This window comes from Python bivittatus, unplaced genomic scaffold (assembly GCF_059951505.1).
Source record: "Python bivittatus isolate LINGU-HERP-01145 unplaced genomic scaffold, Pbiv_v1 ctg000020_np1212, whole genome shotgun sequence".
Lineage (NCBI taxonomy): Eukaryota > Metazoa > Chordata > Lepidosauria > Squamata > Pythonidae > Python > Python bivittatus.
In genome coordinates this window covers 31,190,886-31,213,629 of record NW_028277030.1, presented here as the reverse complement: position 1 = coordinate 31,213,629, position 22,744 = coordinate 31,190,886, and the positions used below count along the sequence as shown (strand labels likewise).

General features: G+C 38.7%; 1 protein-coding gene across 1 annotated transcript in view; it reads left to right on the top strand.

The window, feature by feature from the left end:
- The window catches only part of SNTG2 (syntrophin gamma 2), a 170,384-nt gene that overhangs the window by 4,335 nt on the left and 143,305 nt on the right, over positions 1–22,744 (top strand). Inside the window, exons 3-4 of the mRNA XM_088150145.1 lie at positions 22,070–22,126; positions 22,205–22,262. Of these exons, the coding sequence (XP_088006271.1) occupies positions 22,070–22,126; positions 22,205–22,262 (115 nt within the window). The remainder of the gene's footprint in view (positions 1–22,069; positions 22,127–22,204; positions 22,263–22,744) is intronic.

Here is a 22,744-nt window from a genome sequence, read left to right as displayed (position 1 = left end):
CTGTGCAGTGCTTTGAACTCAATCTGGAAAGGGTACTTCAGAGCATGTAGGAGGATGAAAGTAGCACTTGTCTGTAACCCTTTAAGTTAGTCCTAATTTTTCCCAAGATCACTTGGCAGCTGGAGAGGGCAGCCACATAATCCCAAGAAAAAACTCACCTACCTTATCGGGTTGCAGACAGAGGATATATCTGAAACAGCTATTTAGAATGCAAATTGTTGCACAATTTGTTATTATTGGCTAAGTAGGGTCTTCATCATGGCCAGAGGCACTTTCTATTATAATACTGACAAAACAAAAAGTCACTCACACACCTTTTTTGGGGGAAAAAATCTTATAAAAATACTGTGAAGCTTCTTTTTCTCATTTTTTTTAAAAAAATCAGTATAATTAATAAAAATAACTAAAGTTTTTCCCCATAACTTATGAAAGAATAATGACTATCACAGAGGAGGGAAATAAAGTAGGACACAGCAGATGACTTATGTTTGTGTGGTGTGTGTATGGTTAATAATCTAGCCAAGAGGGAAGATGGTTATTACCAATAGATAAAATAAGATAGCATGTCATTAATGTTGCTAGCTTGTATAAACTATGCAGGGAAGTGTAAATTATTAATAAAAATGGAACTGATGTGCACAGAATGTTTCAAAACTTGTATATTACAGCGGTACAGTTCAGACCTCAAAATTCAGGCAATATTAATAGTAAATTCTGGTACACTGAGATCATCCCAAGTAATGGGTGTAGTGCAAAGCCCTCTGCAGGCTGGAACTTCCGTTCTCAAATCTGAGAATAAATAATGTGAGCACATGAGCAAGAACTGGAAACTTTTGGTGTGTAAGTTAGACTCAAGTGACTGCCAATATAAGTGGTTATTCCTTTGTTTTGAAATTGTATGGAAAGAAGAGTTTCTACAAAGTACTATAAGAATCCAAATTAAAGAAACACCATAACTTTCTTAGAAATAGACATTTTAGGGGCTTATGTTAATATTTAACTGGAAAAACATGACTGGTATTTCCTTGAACTGTTTGGTCATACCAGACTCTATTCTGTTGTTCAAATTCCATGTTTAGGCAGATTTTCTACAAGATTTTGTGATAGTTCCAATATCCATAAATAATCCCTTAAGACACCAGTTGTAAGTTTTCTGGTTACTGTATAAAAAACCAGATCCATGCCCAAATTCAAATCTTTGATACTATGTTTGGAAAAATTTCCTCTTTAACAGTTTGGAATTTCACTAACAGTTTTCTCCTTTCAGCTTCTTATGCCTATCATGGTTCAAAATATTGTTGTTGTTGTTGTTGACGTGAACTGAAGTATCTATTTATTAAATGAGGAAATAGGAGGGGAGAAATGTGAAAGTAGAAAAGTACATTTAAATCAGTTTTTAACATAAGAAGGTATTTTTGGTGAATGAGTTTAAGTGTTCAGTAGATCATATTGCTATGTTGCCTGCCTTCTAGTAGTACTGTCTAAAAATATTATTGATTTTCTATAGTCTACTGTTTGTAAAACTCAATAGAATCCCATTTTGAAGACAGCCTTATCTTAATATAAAAAAAATGTGAGAATTGTTTAAATGTTACATTAAGATATTTCTGACTACAGCACATTTAAATAAGTCTAGGCTGCTTTCACACATTATGTTAAATATGTTAAATAAGCTTTGTTTTAATCATGGGTTGTTAAATCAGAAATAAACCATTCCGTTGTATTCTGTTTATTAGATTTACATGCTGCATTTCTACCAGGAGCTCAAGGTGGCTTGCATAGGAATCCCTCCTCCAGTTTTTCCCACAATAACCCTATGAGATAGTTGGCCAGAGAGAAGAGAACCAGTGCAAAATCACCCAGTAAGCTTCCATGGCTAACAGTGGAGTAGAAATTGGATCTCTGTATTCCTCGCTCAATACATTAACCACTAATCAGTACTGTAAACCTAAAAACCTGATGAAAGAACACGGGATTATTGGGAAAACGATAAAGAGTCTATAATGAAATGTACAGGTGAAACTCGAAAAATTAGAATATCGTGCAAATGTTCATTTATGTCAGTACGGCAACTCAAAAGGTGAAACCAATATATGAGATAGACGCATTACATGCAAAGCGAGATATGTCAAGCCTTACTTTGGTATAATTGTGATGATTATGATGTACAGCTTATGAAAACCCCAAATTCACAATCTCAGAAAATTAGAATATTACATGACATCAATAACACAAGGATTGGAAATAGAACAATATCGGACCATTGCAAAGTATAAGCATGCATATGTACTCAGTACTTGGTTTGGGCCCCTTTTGCGGCAATGACTGCCACAATGCGGCGTGGCATGGATGCTATCAGCCTGTGGCACTGCTGAGGTGTTATGGAAGACCAGGATGCTTCAATAGCAGCCTTCAGCTCCGCTGCATTGTTAGGTCTCATGTCCCTCATCTTTCTCTTGGCAATACCCCATAGATTCTCTATGGGGTTCAGGTCAGGCGAGTTTGCTGGCCAATCAAGCACAGTAATCCCATGGTCATTGAACCAGGTTTTGGTACTTTTGGCAGTGTGGGCAGGTGCCAAGTCCTGCTGGAAAATGAAGTCAGCATGGCCATAAAGCTCGTCTGCGGAAGGAAGCATGAAGTGCTCCAAAACCTCCTGGTAGACGGCTGCGTTGACCCTGGACTTAATGAAGCACAGTGGACCAACACCAGCAGATGATATGGCTCCCCAAATCAACACAGACTGTGGAAACTTCACACTGGACTTCAAGCATCGTGCATTGTGTGCCTCTCCATTCTTCCTCCAGACTCTGGGTCCTTGGTTCCCAAATGAGATGCAAAAGTTGCTCTCATCAGAAAAGAGGGCTTTGGACCATTGGGCAACAGACCAGTTCTTTTTTTCTGTAGCCCAGGTAAGACGCTTCTGACGTTGTTTGTTGTTCAGGAGCGGCTTGACAAGAGGAATACGACATTTGAAGCCCGTGTCCAGGATCCGTCTGTGTGTGGTGGCTCTTGATGCACTAACTCCAGCCTCAGTCCACTCCTTGTGAAAGTCCTCAACACTTTTGAATGGCCTCTTCCTGACAATCCTCTCCAGGCTGCGGTCATCCCTGCTGCTTGTGCACCTTTTTCTTCCACACTTTTCCCTTCCACATAACCTTCTATTGATGTGCTTTGATACAGCACTTTGGGAACATCCAACTTCTTTTGCAATTACCTTTTGGGGCTTTCCCTCCTTATGGAGGGTGTCAGTGATGGTTTTCTGCACGACTGTCAGGTCAGCAGTCTTTCCCATGCTTGTGCTTCCTACTGAACCAGCCTGAGAGACCATTTAAAGGCTCAGGAACCCTTTGCAGGTGTTATGGATTCATTAGCTGATTAGAGTGGGACACTTTGAGCCTAGAATATTGAACCTTTTCACACTATTCTAATTTTCTGAGATTGTGAATTTGGGGTTTTCATAAGCTGTACATCATAATCATCACAATTATACCAAAGTAAGGCTTGACATATCTCGCTTTGCATGTAATGCGTCTATCTCATATATTGGTTTCACCTTTTGAGTTGCCGTACTGACATAAATGAACATTTGCACGATATTCTAATTTTTCGAGTTTCACCTGTATAACCTCACAACCCCAAATATTTTAGCCAAATTTTAATTTATCTTAAAGTTAGAGAAAAAATGTAGGTATCACAAGAGACTCTCCCCCTTCCCTCAACAAAAGACTTCAGGTTGTTTGAAGAGCAGAGATTTTTGCTCCTTCAGTCACCTCCACAAAAAGGGACTTGAACTAAATCCAGCTGCAGTGTATTATTATTTTGTCACTTTTAGAGCTAGAGGTGATATAAGTGATTGATTAAGTACAATCAAGTCAGTGTCGACTCTTAGCAACCACACAGACAGGTAATGATTAAATGTGAGATAAATGGGTCATTTTGCTTTTTAGGTACTTTCCTCATAAATGGCTTGCACTTCTGCTTCACTGAAGTGAAGGGAAATCTGATAAAGTAATACTACTAGTATTGGCCAGCATAGCGAAAACTGGAGAATTGACTGGCCATTCACAAATAACATCCAAAGATTTCTTATTGTTGGATTCTCTTTGCAAATAAGGAAAATATTTTATCTGTAGTGGCATAAAAAACTCAGATGACAACTTTGTTTTTATATAGGAACATAACGTTTTTGTTACAAAGAGTTCTACACTTCAAGACTTCCAAATATCAGTTGTCACAGACAAAGACGTTTTAGCAGAGGCAACTAAAGGCAATTGATAATACAGAAACTGCCTTGCATTTCCTAGGTTAGAACTTACAGATGTCAATAAACTTGTATGTTTAAGTCAGATGGAAAGTTAATTAACTTTTCCTTGCCCAGTTATACCACCTGTTTTATTTATTTATTTATTTATTTGTTTGTTTGTTTATTTACTTATTTATTGTATCAAATTTGTCACTGCCCATCTTGTTGAAACGACTCTGTGTGGTTTACAAAACAGTTAAAATCAATTAAAATTACTATATACAATACTCTTAGTAGATAAAAAATAAATTGATCCAAAAATAGATATAAAATTGGCAGTCACTCAGGAAGTGTCATCAAGGCGCCAGCCACCCCCAGCCCAGGTGAGAGGATTATTATGACAAAATTGCGCCATGCCATTAAAAGAATCCTAATCAGGAGTACCCAGCATATAAATGTGTACTTGCGCGCACCCCCCCCCCGAAATACACACAGAAAATGTCTCAGTTATGTCTTTCTACCAGAGCATCTATGTCTGTAGGAGGGAAGTCAATGCACGTACCATAAAACTCTAAAATACAAGTTCCTGGCTTGCAGAAAAATCATTTTGGATACGGCTGTATGCTATGTGGCTTTTCCCATGCAGATTATCCTCAGTGAAGGGTAGGGGGTTACTTCGTAACACATGATTAGCTAATGTGTCATATAGTATTCCCATTATAGATCTGAAGTGGTCAGTAACAGTATTTGTTTAAAAGACAATTAAATTTTCCATGGTTTAAAAACAGAGATATCTACTGTACTGGTCTAGGGTTTGTTTGTTTGTTTGTTTGTTTTCTTTCAGCATAGGCTGTAGGTTATGTACTTGGCATTATTCTTCATAAAACAGCTGAAAAGAAACTAAACATACCCAAGGTTTGTAACTTGTACCTATTATATCCCTGACAGAAACATCATTTGTATATCAATCTAGCATCCACCCTGAGTGGGAAAAGGTTTTAGGGTAAAAGGTTTTAATGAGAATATAATGATTAGCAAATTGTATGTATGAATCAAAGTCACACATTGAAAAACACCGAAAAATATTTCATGCTGTGACAGTTTGTCCATTTAAAACAGCAAGTAACAGCCATTTCAAAAAGTTCTTCAAGACTTAGAGAAGTTTAAATTTGTATTAATTGGTGAACTTCAGTCTTAAGTGGCATATGCATTTGCATATTTGGATCTTTAAAGAGAAGCTCTACTCTCAGTCTTTGCATGAAAGTTGATATGCTAAGATAATTACTCAATGAATGAAAAAGCCAAATGGTATTTCACAGCTGCAAACTAACAGTATATATTTGTGTGTCTATATACATGTGTGTGCATGTATGTGTGCACAACTACACACTCATACACACACAAACATATGTAATGGTTTTCCAATTATATTTCAGAATAAATAGCAAATATACCTGTGATAGACCATTGGTAACAAGAACCTGAAAAGTCCAGAACTATTCTTGACCTACAGTACAGTACACGTTAGGACCTTTGAAAGCTTTCCTTGCTCCTTTTGAATGCATATGCAAGCTGAGCTCCACCTTCAGTTGAAGTGAGCAATGTACATATTCACATCAGAGGCATCACTCTCACAATTGCATTTGATTTAAGGAAAATTCTGGAGGATACGATGTAAGGTGGGTGGGGGTAGCCCTTGGCCTGATTTCTGATCATCTTACCTTAATTGAGAATTCCTGTGCTAAAAGTCCATTTAGACATTGGTCAAAAGTTCTTTTCTAGCAACTTAATGGGAAAGAAGAAAGAAAGGTGGATAAAGAGAAGGGAAGAACAGAAAGAGAAAAGGAGTTTCTTATGACTATCAGATCTCAAGTTCCAAAAAATTAAGTTACATTTGCACATTCATTTACATATTTTATCACTAAGGCCCCAACAGCCTTAGCCTGTACCTTTGGTCAGGTTTTATTTTTATTTTTCACTTCAATCATATGTCATACATTTAACAAACACACCTCCAAAAATACAAACACAACTCCTTCAGCGCCACCTGAATCTGAGTAGGAAGCCTCAGAAGTGCTATTAGACAAAACCAGAGTACTGTAAACAATAATATGTCACTGTAATTTTTGATGCTGATGATGTGCTAAAGCATTATACAAATGCATAAACAAAAAATAAATAATCTTTCAGTTCTTTTCTATTTCTTCCTGCATATTTCTTATTAGAGAAAATAATTTTTAGTATAGTTGGATTGTTGGGCAAATACAATTAAGTCTTTGCAAGAGATACCCCTAAAGTTATTTTGCACAAGCAGATTCCATTTCACTGAAATCTCATTCAGGAAGTTCCTTTCCTTTGTCCTCTGTTTCAGTGAAAAGATGTGGTCCATATTTGTTTTGTGGAAGGGATTTATAAACAGCTGCAGGTTTTAACACTTGTGAATAGCACAGTGATCTGTCTCTTTATATAAAGAAAAACAATGCACAGGTTTACATAAATTTGTCCGAAAACATTCTTTAGAAGGGGGGGGGGGCTTTATCTGTGGGGCTCTGAGCAGTTGCCCCCAATTGCCCTCCTAAAAAAGACTTCACCTGCAAAATGTAGGTTTTTGTAGAATAGGATAGAAAGTTCAGATATAGTAGTTGCTTTTGAAGAAATGCAGAATTTCAGTCAGATGGTTCAGTGGTGTGTATGCAAGAAAAGAACAGTGTTCCTTGTATGCTTGTGTGTGTGTGTTTAGACACTGAATACCTTCCAGTACAGGTGGTTGTACTGATTGAAACATGTCAATTACTGTGCCCTTTTACAGTGGGGCAAAAAAGTATTTAGTCAGCCACCAATTGTGCAAGTTCTCCCACTTAAAAAGATGAGAGAGGCCTGTAATTTTCATCATAGGTATACCTCAACTATGAGAGACAAAATGGGGGGGAAAATCCAGAAAATCACATTGTCTGATTTTTAAAGAATTTATTTGCAAATAAGTATTTGGTCAATATCAAAAGTTCATCTCAATACTTTGTTATATATCCTTTGTTGGCAATGACAGAGGTCAAACGTTTTCTGTAAGTCTTCACAAGGTTTTCACACACTGTTGCTGGTATTTTGGCCCATTCCTCCATGCAGATCTCATCTAGAGTAGTGATGTTTTGGGGCTGTCACTGGGCAACACGGACTTTCAACTCCCTCCAAAGGTTTTCCATGGGGTTGAGATCTGGAGACTGGCTAGGCCACTCCAGGACCTTGAAATGCTTCTTACAAAGCCACTCCTTCGTTGCCTGGGCAGTGTGTTTGGGATCATTGTCATGCTGAAAGACATGTTTCATCTTCAATGCCCTTGCTGATGGAAGGAGGTGTTCACTCAAAATCTCACGATACATGGCCCCATTCATTCTTTCCTTTACACAGATCAGTCATCCTGGTCCCTTTGCAGAAAAACAGCCCCAAAGCATGATGTTTCCACCCCCATGCTTCACAGTAGGTATGGTGTTCTTTGGATGCAACTCAGCATTCTCTCTCCTCCAAACACGAGGAGTTGAGTTTAGACCAAAACGTTCTACTTTGGTTTCATCTGACCATATGACATTCTCCCAATCCTCTTCTGGATCATCCAAATGCTCTCTAGCAAACTTCAGACGGGCCCGGACATGTACTGACTTAAGCAGGGGGACACGCCTGGCACTGCAGGATTTGAGTCCCTGGCGGCGTAGTGTGTTACTGATGGTAGCCTTTGTTACTTTGGTCCCAGCTCTCTGCAGGTCATTCACTAGGTCCCCCCGTGTGGTTCTGGGATTTTTGTTCACCGTTCTTGTGATCAAGACCCCAGGGGGTGAGATCTTGCATGGAAGCCCAGATCGAGGGAGATTATCAGTGGTCTTGTATGTCTTCCATTTTCTAATTCTTGCTTCCACAGTTGATTTCTTCACACTAAGCTGCTTGCCTATTGCAGATTCAGTCTTCCCAGCCTGGTGCAGGTCTACAATTTTGTTTCTGGTGTCCTTCAACAGCTCTTTGGTCTTGGCCATAGTGGAATTTGGAGTGTGACTGTTTGAGGTTGTGGACAGGTGTCTTTTATACTGATAACAAGGTCAAACAGGTGCCATTACTACAGGTAACGAGTGGAGGACAGAGGAGCCTCTTAAAGAAGTAGTTACAGGTCTGTGAGAGCCAGACATCTTGCTTGTTTGTAGGTGACCAAATACTTATTTTCCACCATGATTTGTAAATAAATTCTTTAAAAATCAGACAATGTGATTTTCTGGGTTTTTTCCCCCATTTTGTCTCTCATAGTTGAGGTATACCTATGATGAAAATTACAGGCCTCTCTCATCTTTTTAAGTGGGAGAACTTGCACAATTGGTGGCTGACTAAATACTTTTTTGCCCCACTGTATTTAAGTACTTTATATGTGCTTCCATATTACTATAGCTTGGGAAGTCAGTTAGGGCCACCATCTCTAAGTAGTCTATGCAGGTGCTGTAAAGAAAATGTTACACTCAGAGAACATTACACCCTGCATCTAGTTCCTCCTTGTGTTGGGGTTTGTTGTTGTTGTTGTTGTTTTTTTGGCAAACATTCCCTTAATATTAAAGACATGAAATTTTGCAAATATTCCCTTAATTTTAAGGACAGGAAGTATTGAACTATAGAGTCAAGGGGGACTAGTGCCTTTGCTTGCATAATAGTTATTTTGTTTCAAGCTTTTCTTTGTGTGAATGAAGTGCCAGAAGTATAGGTCACTGAAATCATGCTCAGAAAAATGATTGAACCTAAGTAGATTGCTCTGGGACAAGAAGTAGGATATTAAGGTAGGTACATCTGACACAGTGTTGGGATGGCAGAAAATAAGGAGAGCCCTCTAGTCTTAGTGAGAGAACAGCCTTCTATATTCAACCTCAGTCTCAACAGATCCATAGTATTCTTTCAGGAGTTAAGTCTGTATTGTATATATATGGAAGCATTACTTCATTTTTCACTGTCCACACGAGATGTGTCTACAAACCAAACCTACTTCAAATTCATCTGTGCCTTTATAAAGACTAGGAAATTTGCTCTTGAATTCATTCCTAATGACCCATTTTCCTTTAGGCATTTCCTGATTCTTCAGAACAATGAGATTGCAGAGGCAGTTTGAAAAAGAGAAGATGAGCTCTAAATATAAATACTATTTATTTTATATTAAACATTGTTGCAACTATACTCAGTATAACATTTATGTGAAAATAGCAATTGGGTTCTGTTAACCTGGTGTTAGGGCCAAGGTAAACTCAAAGGAAATACAGTTGGCACAATTATGTGAAACATTTTGCAAGTAGAATATATTTTATTTCTCATGTTTGCATTGTGAGAAACCTAGCAGGCTCTTGGCGGCTTACAAAATTTACAGTATAAAACTGTACAGATCAGTATTAAAATCAATAAAATCCATAACCTAATTCTAATTTGAATACTAAGAACATGGCTAAAATTAAATTATCAGTTATATGGTATTGCTGGTTACAATTAATCCTCAAAGGCTGTCTGGGAGAGACAAGCTTTTACCTGATTCCAGAAGAGCAAGAGGGTGGGGACCATCCTGGTTTCTTCCTCAGTTACATTTGACTTAGCATTATACAACTGAGAGCAAAAATTAGAAAGAAGGAGAGAGAGAAAGAATCATTATATATATATGTATGTATGTATGTATGTATGTATGTATGTATATTATCCTGGGCATGCTTAATAGTAGACATAATATTATATTGTTTAAAATGTTTCTGCCAACAGGCTTGTAACTTACTAGTTCTTTCCACTTGCTCCCGGTATCTATGCTTTATATGATTCAATGAATATTCTGTTTCAAGTTCACAAAAGGAATTAAGTTCCTGTTTAGCATTCATAAAAGCTGTATATTATTCTGAGGTAGGCTGTTTTGCATATACAGTATGCTGTGAGAGTTCTTCACTTTCCACCTATATTTTGTTATTTAACATTTTTACTTTTATTTTTCCACGAAGCATAGGCAATAATACAACCACATTATATGTGTATAACTTAGTTACATAGACATAGATATAATCCCTTTGCTGAACTCCAATATAAAAAGGAATGTGGGGAGTACAGAATGAGATGCATTTTGCCTAATCTCAATTCCATTTATTAAAACATATGCATGGAAAGCCTATATGTATATGCTCCAAATTCTACTATGGCAGGGAACCGTCTCAATTCTGAACTCAACAGTTCTGAAGGTACAGACTAGAACAGTCTGTACCTTCAGAACTGATTGTGGTGATTTGGGGACATGATAATAGTAAATCATCAGGTATAATCCAACCCCACCATCTATACAACCATTCTACCTTTTCAAACTTTGACAAATGGCCATATATTCTCATAAAGACTGGTCACCCTGACTGATCTGACAACCAGACTTCATACATTATGGTTCCCATCTACAGCTGAATAGTCTAAAGCAGTGTTTCTTAAAGTGTGGTCCTAGGATCCTGGGGCCCCCCCAAGACCCTCTCAAGGGTCCTTGAAATCAAAATTGTCAGCCTTTGTTGAAAAATAATACAAATAATGATAATAAATCAGCCTTTGTTGAAAAATAATAAAAATAATAATAATAAAATGGGAATATTAAAATCCCATCAAACAATCATGAGAAGCAGTAGCAGCAGTGAATGTGTCAATTTTATTTTTTAATATGGTAAATATTGGTAAATATAACCCATACAAACAAAAGCTCTTTTGGGGTCTTCCATAATTTTTAAAAGTGGGTCCTGAGATAAAAAAGTTTAAGAAACACTGGTCTAAAGGATTCTGGTCAAGGAATATGCAAACTGCAGTAAGGTAATGTAGTATTTAACAGTCCTTCAAAAATTTTTCCTTAGTTATAAACATCATGATTAATTATATACATGTAACAATTGGTTTGCTCTAAAATACATAAAAATACAGGGAATTTATAGATTTATATGCTTTTTATGAAAAACTCACTGATTTCATAGGAATCTGATGTTGGAAGAAAGGTTGACTATGATCCGACATAATTTTGACAGAGAACATAATTATGTCCATAAGTTTCTTGTTTTCTAAGTGAATACAGGGCATGGAACTGATTTTGCAAAGTTGTACTTGCTTTGTCAATACAAAATCAAAATGTTATTTTTTTTCCAAGAAATTCTTTTCTAAGCTGATCTTGCCCATTTCTTTTCATATGCAATGGAATCAATTACAATATTGTTTCAGTGTGTTGACAGAAAAGCTTCTGCCTCTTCCCATTTTGTATCCATCACATCCTACAAATCAGCTCTGCCCATTTGAGGGCATGCAAAAAGGAAGAGAGCAATGGCTTGTCCAGTTATGTGAATGGAAGTTCACCTGTGTAATGTTATATGAAGTCTATTAAACTTGACATAGGTATCTGTACAATTAGTTAGTTATGGATGTTCCCTGGAAGACAAAACAATTCTGGTACACAAACTTTTAAAAAGTACAAGTATAAGTATGATAATAATAACAGTATTAAAAACAACTTTGAACTATCCAACAGTGTCTGTTCTTAGTGATGAGAAATGGTATTGTGGATAGAACTCTGCTCAGCATGTTGCTAAATTGTATGACTATACGTTTAATGTCAATAGATAAAATGAGCCAGTTCATCTTCTATTATGTCAAATATCAAGAAAACTGAGCATGAATAAAGTGTCAAAAATGCATGGTGCTATTACATATGAACTAGATTGTATGGGAAAAGTCCATAAAGATTTTTATCTCACATACTTTCTTCAAAAAATACTAACAAATTATCTATAAGGAATTGATTAAATGAAAAGAAAACCAATTCACTGGAGAACAGTCAGCTGGAAGTGGGAAAAGGCTGATTCTAAACTAAAAACTTAAATCCAGAGTGTAAAAGTTTATAAGCAGACAGACACAAGTACAAGCATTCATTGGAAACAATATCTGCATTTTTAATTCTTCAACAGTTGGTTGAAGGCCAAGAAGAATATTTAAAAGAAAATGTATTATTCAGAGTCATGCATCTGTATTCCTGTACTGCAGTATTCATATCACAACTATTTCTTCTTTAATGAGACATGTGCTTGGCATATCATATTTAATGTCTCTGAATGATCTATCAAGCTCCCATTCAACTTTGTGAATAGAGAAATGGTCTGAACTCTCAATGGAGCATCAAAAAACTTTAGTAGATAAGTACCTGGAGAGCACTTTCTATTATAAAACATTCTACAGTTCAAGGTATGCACTGAACAGAGAATATAATGCGTTCCCTTTATGTAAGCAAACATGCATACCTAGTATGCTACTCCCTTTTGGAGTAAGCAACATGATGCAAGTGCAAATAAGATTTTTTTTTTCTTTTTTGCTTATTAACAGCATGAGATAAGAAAAGGAAAATAACTAAAATTAATTTATACCACTATCCACTGTACTTCTCCATACTTTTCTATCCTTCAAATTATTCTTGATTCCACCAAGTATGTACATCAATTCATATACTACCTTTTTAAGTATCTCATCTCTCCCTTTGAGGATCTCATCAAGTCAACCCAATCATGATGTTCTTAGTTTTCCCCTTCCTGTCAATGCATTCACTCTTCCTTTATGAATTTGTTTTGTAATTTGATCCTCATTCATTCTTTTTATATAACAAAGCCACCTCAACATACTTCTTTTGTACTGGTCACACATTTTTGTATTCATTTCACATGTATCCAACCTTCACTCATTCTTGACCCTACTTCTTCTTCTTTTATGACACTCACTTCTTAAGGTCTCAATTCCTACTGCATTCCATTTACTTTATTCTTTCTCCTGACATACCCACTTGTCATTTCCTGTCATGGTCTGCTCGGAGTCTGATTCAGAGTCAGAGTATGCGGAAGTACCAGATGAACATCAGGTTGAGCGGTCATTAGAGATGGGGTTGGCCAGTAAGCAACAGCTGGGGTCAGTCTCAGATAATGAGGTGAAAAGCGTGAAACCACCTGATGTTAGAACGAGGCTCACTGAAAAGAGAATGTTGTGAAGGCGTTCGGCGAAGTTATTCACGAGAAGGGAACCTCGCCCTCAGAAATGAGGAACACCGGCTGCCGTTATAAAATAAGGCTCAGTAGAAGGGGAGTCTTTGGTAACGACGACCATCTAGTTACCCGCTCGTGTCTCACTTGTGACTGCTCGTGTCTCACTCGTGTCTCCTCTGGAAACTGCTACCGTGTGCCCTGTCTCGGACTGGTTATGCTCCTGCTTCCTGCACTGCCCAGACTGGAGTTGACAGCGCTGCTGTCGGACAAGCTGGTGATTGTATTGGACCATAGATCCCTTTGTGTGTGTGTGCATGTGTGTGTGTGCAGTGTGATCACGACAGTTTGTCGTTACCCACCCACCCGTTTGGACGATACAGAAAGCTGTAAGGATGGAGCAGCTTGTGGCAGAGGATGCTCAGCTGATGCAACAAGTTGCTCTCCTTAATGCCCACCTGAATCAAGTACAAGCAGGACAATCAACTGCTCCAGCTGCCATGCCTACCCGTCGGAAATGCCCAATCCAGGTACCTGACAGATTCGATGGAACACTGTCTCAGTTTCTGGCATTTTTTGCTCAGTGCCAATTATATATGAGTCTTCATCTGGAAGATTTCCCGACGGATCGATTCAAGGTTGGATGTATTATTAGTTTGCTCACTGGTTCGGCAGACAGGTGGGCTGCTCCAGGGCTTATTCAGCAGAGCCCCTTATTGGACAATTTCAATGAATTCAGTCAACAATTGCAACTGATGTACTCCGATCCAGTGAACACACAAACCGCTAATAGACTTATTCGGGAGTTGAAACAGAAGGGGCGTGCCATAGCCGAATAGATTAGTGATTTCCGTTTGCTGGCTCAGTATTTAAATTGGAACGATGCTACGCTAATGGACCAATGTCAGGAGGGGTTGTCTTTCAAAATATTAGATGAACTGGCCCAAACGGAGTGTTCACAGTCCTCGCAATTGCTCATGCAATTATGTTTGCAGATTGATGGTTGTCTGCACCAGAGGAAAGCTTGGAAACACTCTTCTATAACCCTGGTTTCGATGTTTGTGCTGCAATCCCGGGAGGTACTTGGGGAGGAACCTATGCAGGTGGGAGGTGCTTGGACTCAACTATCTCAGGCTGAAAAAGACAGGAGAAGGAAGGAAGGACTTTGTTTGTATTGTGGGGGACAGGGTCATGTGGCTGCTACTTGTCCCTCCAGAAAGACTCAGTCTCAGTGGGTGGGAAACGAACGGGGCTCAATATAGAAGAGGGGTTAGATTGGGCTAAGCTGGCAGCTAATGATGTTCTACACTCTTGTTCTATCCCAACTAAACACCTCGTTGTGACTGTAATGATACAATGGGCAGACAGACCTGCTATCCCAGTCTGCCCTATGATCAACTCAGGAGCCACAGCGAACTTTATGGACAAAACTTTCGCAGTGCAGCAGGAGGTTCCACAACATATGGTTAAGCCTCTTGTTATTGTAGAGACAATTGATGGGCGAATATTGCATTCAGGTCCAGTGACTTTGGCAATTGATCTGATGCAAATGCGAATGGACAGTCATGTCGAAGGGGTGGAGTTTTATGTGGCCACCACTCTTCATTTCCCTATTGGGCTTAGCCTGGGCACAGCCTTCCTGTGGTCAGAAGGGGTCATTAATTTTAGAGACCCTACGTGCTTGACTCATAAGGTGAATACTGTAGCAGCTGTTATGTCAAGTCCCGTCCTCCAGGGGCTTCCTTGTCAATTTCAAGATTATGAGGATGTATTCAATGAGAAGGAGGCGTATCAATTCCCTCTGCATAGGTTTTATGACTGCTCCATTGACTTATTACCAGACACTAAACTTCCTGTGGGATGTTTATATGCTTTATCCGAACCCAAGCGAATGGCTTTGCAAGACTTTGTTACGAAAAATTTAAAACAGGGTTTTGTGTGTCCTTCCACATCTCTGGTGGCTGCACCAGTATTGTTTGTTAAAAAAAAATCAGGTGAATTAAGACTGTGCTGTGATTATAGGAAACTAAATGATAGTACTATAAAGAATCACTACCCACTTCCATTAATTTCAGAGCTTCTTGAATGATTACAGCATGCAAATTTTTTTACCAAACTGGATTTGCAGGGGCGCATATAATTTAGTCAGGATCCGTGAAGGCAACAAGTGGAAAACAACCTTTCGCACACAGTATGGGCATTTTGAATATACAGTCATGCTGTTTAGATTATGCAATGCTCCAGAGGTGTTCATGCATTTTATGCATGATGTGTTCAGAGATCTTCTGGACAAATTTGTCATAATTTATTTGGACGATATATTGGTGTACTCCTCTTCGCCAGTGGAGCATACACAACACATATGAACCATGTTGCAAAGACTTCGAGAACAGTGTCTTTGTGCTAAGCTGGAGAACTGTGAATTTGCACGTTCCCAAATTAATTTCTTGGGACACTGTATCTCTTCTGGGGGAATTTCAATGGAATTAGAAAAGGGTGAGGCAATCCAGACTTGGCAACCTCCATGTGGAGTCAAAGACATTCAGTGACTCTTGGGATTTGCCCATTATTATTGCATGTTTATTCCACAGTTTGCTAAGTTAACTGCTCCGATAACAGATCTGTTAAAGAAAAAGAATCAGTTTGTATGGAGGGAAGCAGCACAACAAGCATTTGCAGCTTTGAAGACAGCTTTCGCCTCAGCTCCTATTCTTCAGCATCTTGATCCTTCCAAACCGCTTATTGTTGAAACCGATGCATCTGATGTTGCTCTTGGGGCAGTACTGTTACAACTTGATACTAACTGTGATACTTTGTTTCCATGTGTGTATTACTCAAGAAAACTGATGCCCTCAGAAAGAAACTATACTATTTGGGATAAAGAGCTTCTGGCCATAAAAGTCGCTTTTGAAGTATGGTGTCATCATCTAGAAGGAGCTCGTTATCCAGCTGAAGTATGTACTGACCATTGAAATCTTGAATACTTAAGAACTGCTTGGAGCCTCAGCCAGCGGCAGTTTAGATGGTCATTGTTTTTCTCTCGCTTCAGTTTTAAAATAATGTACATTCCTAGTGGGCAGAATCAATGCACTGACGCTTTGTCTTATAAACCTGAATATAATTGTGTCAGAACCTGCGCACCCTTTCAATCTGTAATACCTTTAGAAAGATTCACAGCTTCTCGCACAAGATTAGATCTCTTGCAACAAATTCAGGAGCAGTTAAAATAGGACCCCTATGCTCAAGTACAGAAACAGAAATTGTCACAAGATCCTGCAGACCAATCAGGTCCCTGGTACTGGAATAAGGATTTATTGTACTTTCTTAATTGTTGCTACATGCCCCCGGGTTCAATACACAGCACTATTTTGTACTTGTGTCACAGTAGCCCAGCAGCGGGTCATTTTGGGTTCTTTAAAACCTTGCACTTGATTTCAAGAGACTTTTGGTGGCCACGTTTATGCAATGATGTACATAGATATGTAGCCTCTTGCCCTCAATGTTGACGTGCCAAGAATGTTTCAGGAAAACCTGCAGGTCCCTTATTACCCCTTCCTACTGCACAGCGTCCGTGGTCTGCTGTATCTATGGATTTTGTAATAGATTTACTGTTTCAAATGGATTCATGACCATTTTAGTTGTTGTGGACATGTTGACTAAAATGGCTCATTTTGTTTCTTGTTCTGGGTTGCCCACGGCCAAAGAGACTGCTCAATTGTTTATACAAATTCACGGTTTACTGGAAAGGGTTTTGACAGATCACGGGACCCAGTTCACTACCCGGTTCTGGCAGGCTCTTCTTAAGAACTTGGGAACACAAATACATCTCTCTTCTGTGAATCATCTGGAATCGGATAGAGGGACTGAATGGGTTAATGCCATTCTAGAGCAATATTTGCGTTGTTACCTCAATTTCCAGCAGGACAATTGGTCCGACTTCTTGGCTCTGGCAGAATTTGCACACATCCACCCAAATGTCACCTTTCTTGGCTAATTATGGTTATTACCCTCACTTCTTTTCTCTCACTGTGCCACAGTCAGCAGTTCCTGCTGCAGATCACTTCATGCAAGAATTACAGGTGATCCATCAAGTCCTTCACACTCAGCTCGAGAAAGCTAAACAAGATTATAAAAAGTTTGCAGATTAGCATCGTCAAGCCGGTTCTTCTTTAACAGTGGGAGATTTGGTGTGGTTGTCTGCCAGATACCTATCCCCTCAGCAGCCCTCACGAAAATTGGATTACTGGTTTTTGGGTCCTTTCCCGATCAAAGCAGTCATTAATCTGGTGGCATTTCGTCTCAAACTGCCTCCCCATATTTGGGTGCATTCTGTCTTCCATCACTCCTTGTTAGTTCCAGCTGCTCCTGCCAGTCTGCATTGACCCCTACATTCCCCTCCTCCACCTATAGCTGTTCCAGGTGAACCAGAATATGAGGTGTCCCGCATTCTGGACTCTCGAGTTCGCCGAGGACAACTTCAGTACCTAATTGAATGGAAGGGATATGGTCCTGAAGAGTCCTCGTGGGAAAATGCAGGTGATGTGCATGCCTCCCGTCTCATCTCGTTGTTTCATCGGCAATATCCAAGAAAACCCGGACCCTCCGCTTCGGGGGGGGGACCTTGGGGGGAGGGATAATGTCATGGTCTGCTGAGTCTGATTCAGAGTCAGAGTATGCGGAAGTACCAGATGAACATCAGGTTGAGCGGTCATTAGAGATGGGGTTGGCCAGTAAGCAACAGCTGGGGTCAGTCTCAGATAACGAGGTGGAAAGCGTGAAACCACCTGATGTTAGAACGAGGCGCACTGAAAAGAGAATGTTGTGAAGGCGTTCGGTGAAGTTATTCGCGAGAAGGGAACCTCGCCCTCAGAAATGAGGAACACCGGCTGCCATTATAAAATAAGGCTCAGTAGAAGGGGAGTCTTCGGTAACGACAACCATCTAGTTACCCGCTCGTGTCTCACTTGTGACTGCTCGTGTCTCGCTCCTGTCTCCTCTGGAAACTGCTGCCGTGTGCCCTGTCTCGGACTGGTTATGCTCCTGCTTCCTGCACTGCCCAGACTGGAGTTGACAGCGCTGCTGTCGGACAAGCTGGTGATTGTATTGGACCATAGATCCCTTTGTGTGTGTGTGCGCGTGCAGCAGGATCATGATATTTCCATATAAAAATTGGGCAGAAGCATGCTGTTATGCATATCCATTTTTTTCTTCTTTTGACACATTTGTTTTCACAACATATCACATACTATCTGCTATCTTTTTACCAGCATTGCACATTTAAACATTTCTCCATCCAATTTCCCATCTTTAACAAACATACACAACGTGCTCTAATTTTTCAACATTAATATATAATTTGCGATTGTTTATTTCTCCTGTTAAACACAACTGTTTTGAACTTTTAGATACATACTCTGTTGCATCTTACAATCTTGCTAGCATTCAATACAAAACATTTGTGTTCTCAGCTAACTACACCATATTGTTTGCATACAAAATTTGCCAAACCCACACATTTCTAATGTCATCACAAGTTTTTTTTATACATTTAACTATGAATACATTAAACAAAAAGCAAAACAGCATACATTTTATTTGTTTGTTGATAAACATACATACCACTTCAGTCCAGCAGGACTCCGAGATTACATTGTTTATTACAATAAAGGAGTTAAGATATAAAGGGTTAAGATGCAAATAAAATAACCAAACTCTGTTAAAAAATAAGAAAAAAATACTAAGAAAAAAATTAAGGGCACAAAGAACAACATCCAAACACAATCCACAATGGGGCTCCTAGCTTACCTTACATTTCCTCCCAGAGTGATCTAACCATGAAAGATATTGATGTCCTCCATCCTCAGCTCATATTGCATCTACTCTGAAACAAAAACCTGGTCTAATATGTGACCATTCACATGGATTGGAGTCATGATTATCTGGGACAAGTTCATGATTGTCATGGGGCCCATGAACTCTTGGGTTGCCTCAGAGCTCAATCCCATGGATGGCAGGTTGAAGTCCCCTGCACGCTGAAGATCTCCACCATCCCTGCAACCAGTGTGAGGAGGGATATTGGTATACAGCAGGGACAAGGCTGCAGTAGCAGCAGTCCCCATTTGTTCTTGGTACCCAATTTCAGACATAAGGTTTTATACCTAGTTATCTACAGCAGTGTGTCTCAGTTTGCTGAAGAGCATCACTGATGACAGCCGCCCCACTTCCTTGGCCTTGAGTTCATGGCTACTGCCACACCTGAAACCCAGGAGGACACATTTCCAAGGGGGAAACAGTCCCCTCTTCACCCACTCAGGTTTGCTAATGCAAATCAGGTCTGCCCTATCATCCACAATCAAACTCTGGATGAGAACAGATTTGCTGGTAGACCTGGCATTAAATAGCAACAGTTGGAACAAAGATCCTCAAACAACCCAGCAGCCTGCCTTTTGGGAGTGTATCAAGAATAACTTCATGGCTTTAGAGAGGAGGGTGAAAGGTTTTGGGGCACAGGTACTCATCTGTACTTTTTGTTGAAAGCAAATGTCCAGCAACAGAAAGGATAATTTTTCAAGTTGCAGAGTTGGTGCTAGCGACAGAGGCTTGGGTTTTTCAACAATGGTACAAACCTCAGGGAGAAGGGGCTGCTTTATAAAGATGGAATTCATCTCACTACGAAGGGAAAGTGCATATTTGGACCATAGCTGGCCAACCTGGTTAGGAGGATTTTGAACGAGAATGCGAAAGGGTGGGAGTCATAAGACCATTGGTGAGTAGCAAATAAGCTAGTAATGGATTAAATACTGCATGAAAATGGAGCAATTTACTAGAGGAAGAAATGGTGAACTGCCGTCTCAGTGCCCAACTTGTACTTAATTATTATAAGACCAAGAATATGGTTTCCATTAAAAAACCAAGGGCATACTAGTGGACAGCTGATGGCAATGCTACTGAATAATCACGTGCATTAAGTACCTAGTTTCCTATCTCATGCCTTACAAATGTTATAAATACTTTTTAATAAGCAAAACAAAGCACTGGCTAATCAGGAGACACTGAGTGCCCAAAGCACCAGGAGAGCTTTCCTGAGATTCTGCTCCATAAAAGAATTAGACCAGAATTTTTTCACGACAAGCAGAATCTCAGGAAAGCTCTCCCGGTGCTTTGCATCCTTTTTCCTTTCCTCCACTTTCTTTTGGGAGATATATCTGTCTTCTCAAACTCCTTGATACTTTTAGTTTCTGTTCCTGCACTCATTTTACTTTTGTTCTAATTTCTTTAATTTTTTTCCTTTTCTTCCATACCTCCCCCCTCCCTCCAAAAATACAGTCTTGACACCCCTTAATAATGGTCTATCCCTCATTCAGAACTTCTCATTCTTGTTTCTTTCACAAATGTTCCTCAATCTTTAATCGTAATAAAATCAGCCATGCTTTTCTGTTCTTTCCTTTTCCATGCATATGCATGAATAGATTTTATGCTTAAATAGATATTTTTCTAAGCAGATAATTACCAGTCAACATTCTGTTTCATTCTTGGATTTCTGAATGGCCAAATCACTTTTTCCATGCTCTCTTGTCTTGTCCTTGCCCCCCGTCTATTCATGTCACCTGGTAGATTTTAGAACATTGCACTTTTTTTCCCCAAAAACCTCATCACTGTTTTTTTTTCATTTTCACCATTCATTGGAGTGTAACATGAAACTCTCTCCAATGTATAAATACTTACTTTCATAAGCATGCACAACAATTTACATGACAACAGTTCATACTTTCTGACCGATACTTTACTTCTTTCTTTCATAATTAAATCTCCACTTCGCTTTTCTGCCTTTATTTATTAACTCAATTCCGCAAAATCAGAACCTTTTCATTCAGTTCTGTTGCCTCCTTCCTCCATCTCTTCATTTCATATATACATAATATATCTATTTTTCTTTATTTTCTTTTATTTAATGATACTCTTTACCATTTACTTCTCTTACGTCACGTTTGTTTGTTTGTTTGTTTGTTTGACTTATATGGCCACCCATGTTAAGAAATATGGCTCTGGGTGAATAAAACCAATGGCGTGCTGGTAAATGTTTGAGAAACAGCTCTGTCAGCTCCATTGCTGCTGCCAAGCTCCTAGCCCCAGAACAGCTGATCAGCACACTAGCTGTTGTTCAGTAGTTTAGCTCTGCTCTCAATTGGCTTGCAGAATTCCCAAAAATTTAACAATTGGGTCTCCTGAGACAGTACGAACCGGCTCTAGCACACCACTGCATAAAACCAAACATCATAAAAACAAAAAGCAATTTTAAAAAATCAGCCATGATTGGTACCAAAGGGCTCTATATATGTTGACCTCCTTTGCTCTTCATGGATTTGGTCAAAAGAGGCTTTCACATAACATTTTTTAGTAAGTTAGAGGAAAAAAAGACTAGGTTGTTGGCCATAATCATGCCTGTGCCACATGCAAATTCCCTGCTAAATGGAGGGACATGACACCATTCAGTTTTGGATGCTTTGGCTAATATGCTAAAAGCATAACCAAAGTCCAGTTTTACGTCAGCCATGCTCAAGTTAGAATCTCTGATCTAAAGACTAGCTTGCACACCATCATACCATAGCCTTTATCCCATCAATAACACAGCAAACTCCTCTTTCTAAGGCTAAGTAAGGATTAAATACCATAATTCATTCTTTTTGACTTTCTAGAGTAAGTATTTGAATAAAATAAAGTATATAAATAAATTTAGTATGCATGCATCTAATATTGTATTTTCACCTAAATTTATTTTTTCTACCATTTTTTAAAGCACAGAACCGTTAAACTTCGTAGACAACCAGTTGGTGGCTTGGGCTTAAGTATAAAGGTATGCATAATTTTATAATTATATCATTTTATAACATATAGTGCATAAAACAAATTTTCTTTTTGCAATCTCTTTCAGGGTGGTGCTGAGCACAAAGTGCCTGTTGTTATATCAAAAATATTTAAAGACCAAGCAGGTAAAGCAATTATTTATTTGCATAAGCAAAGTTTGATGTAAACACAATCATTAGATGTTGATATATATTGCAACAAGTTAAATATTTTAAGGATAAAAAGTACTTGCTTTTTTCATCCACCTCATTTGGTTTATTATTCATCCATTTAGTTATGTCATATGCATTTTCCATTGATTTCAAATTGAAAACCAAAAAGCTATTTTTGGCCCATATCTTCGGTGTTTTCTACCTATGTGGCATTGTATTACTTACTCTTCTAAGATATTCACTTTTCCAAATTTCAAACAGACAGAGAGTCCAAATTTTATAGGCAATTAAACAAAGTCAAGTATAATTGTCTCACTGCTTTCAATAGGAGTTCCATCTGCATTTCTCTCTTTATTTTTGTATATGTTGCTTTCTGTTAGCATAAACTGATCCACATTCTATTATACCCCAATTATTTTTCACTTATTTTTAAAGCCACTGAGCATAAATGAAAC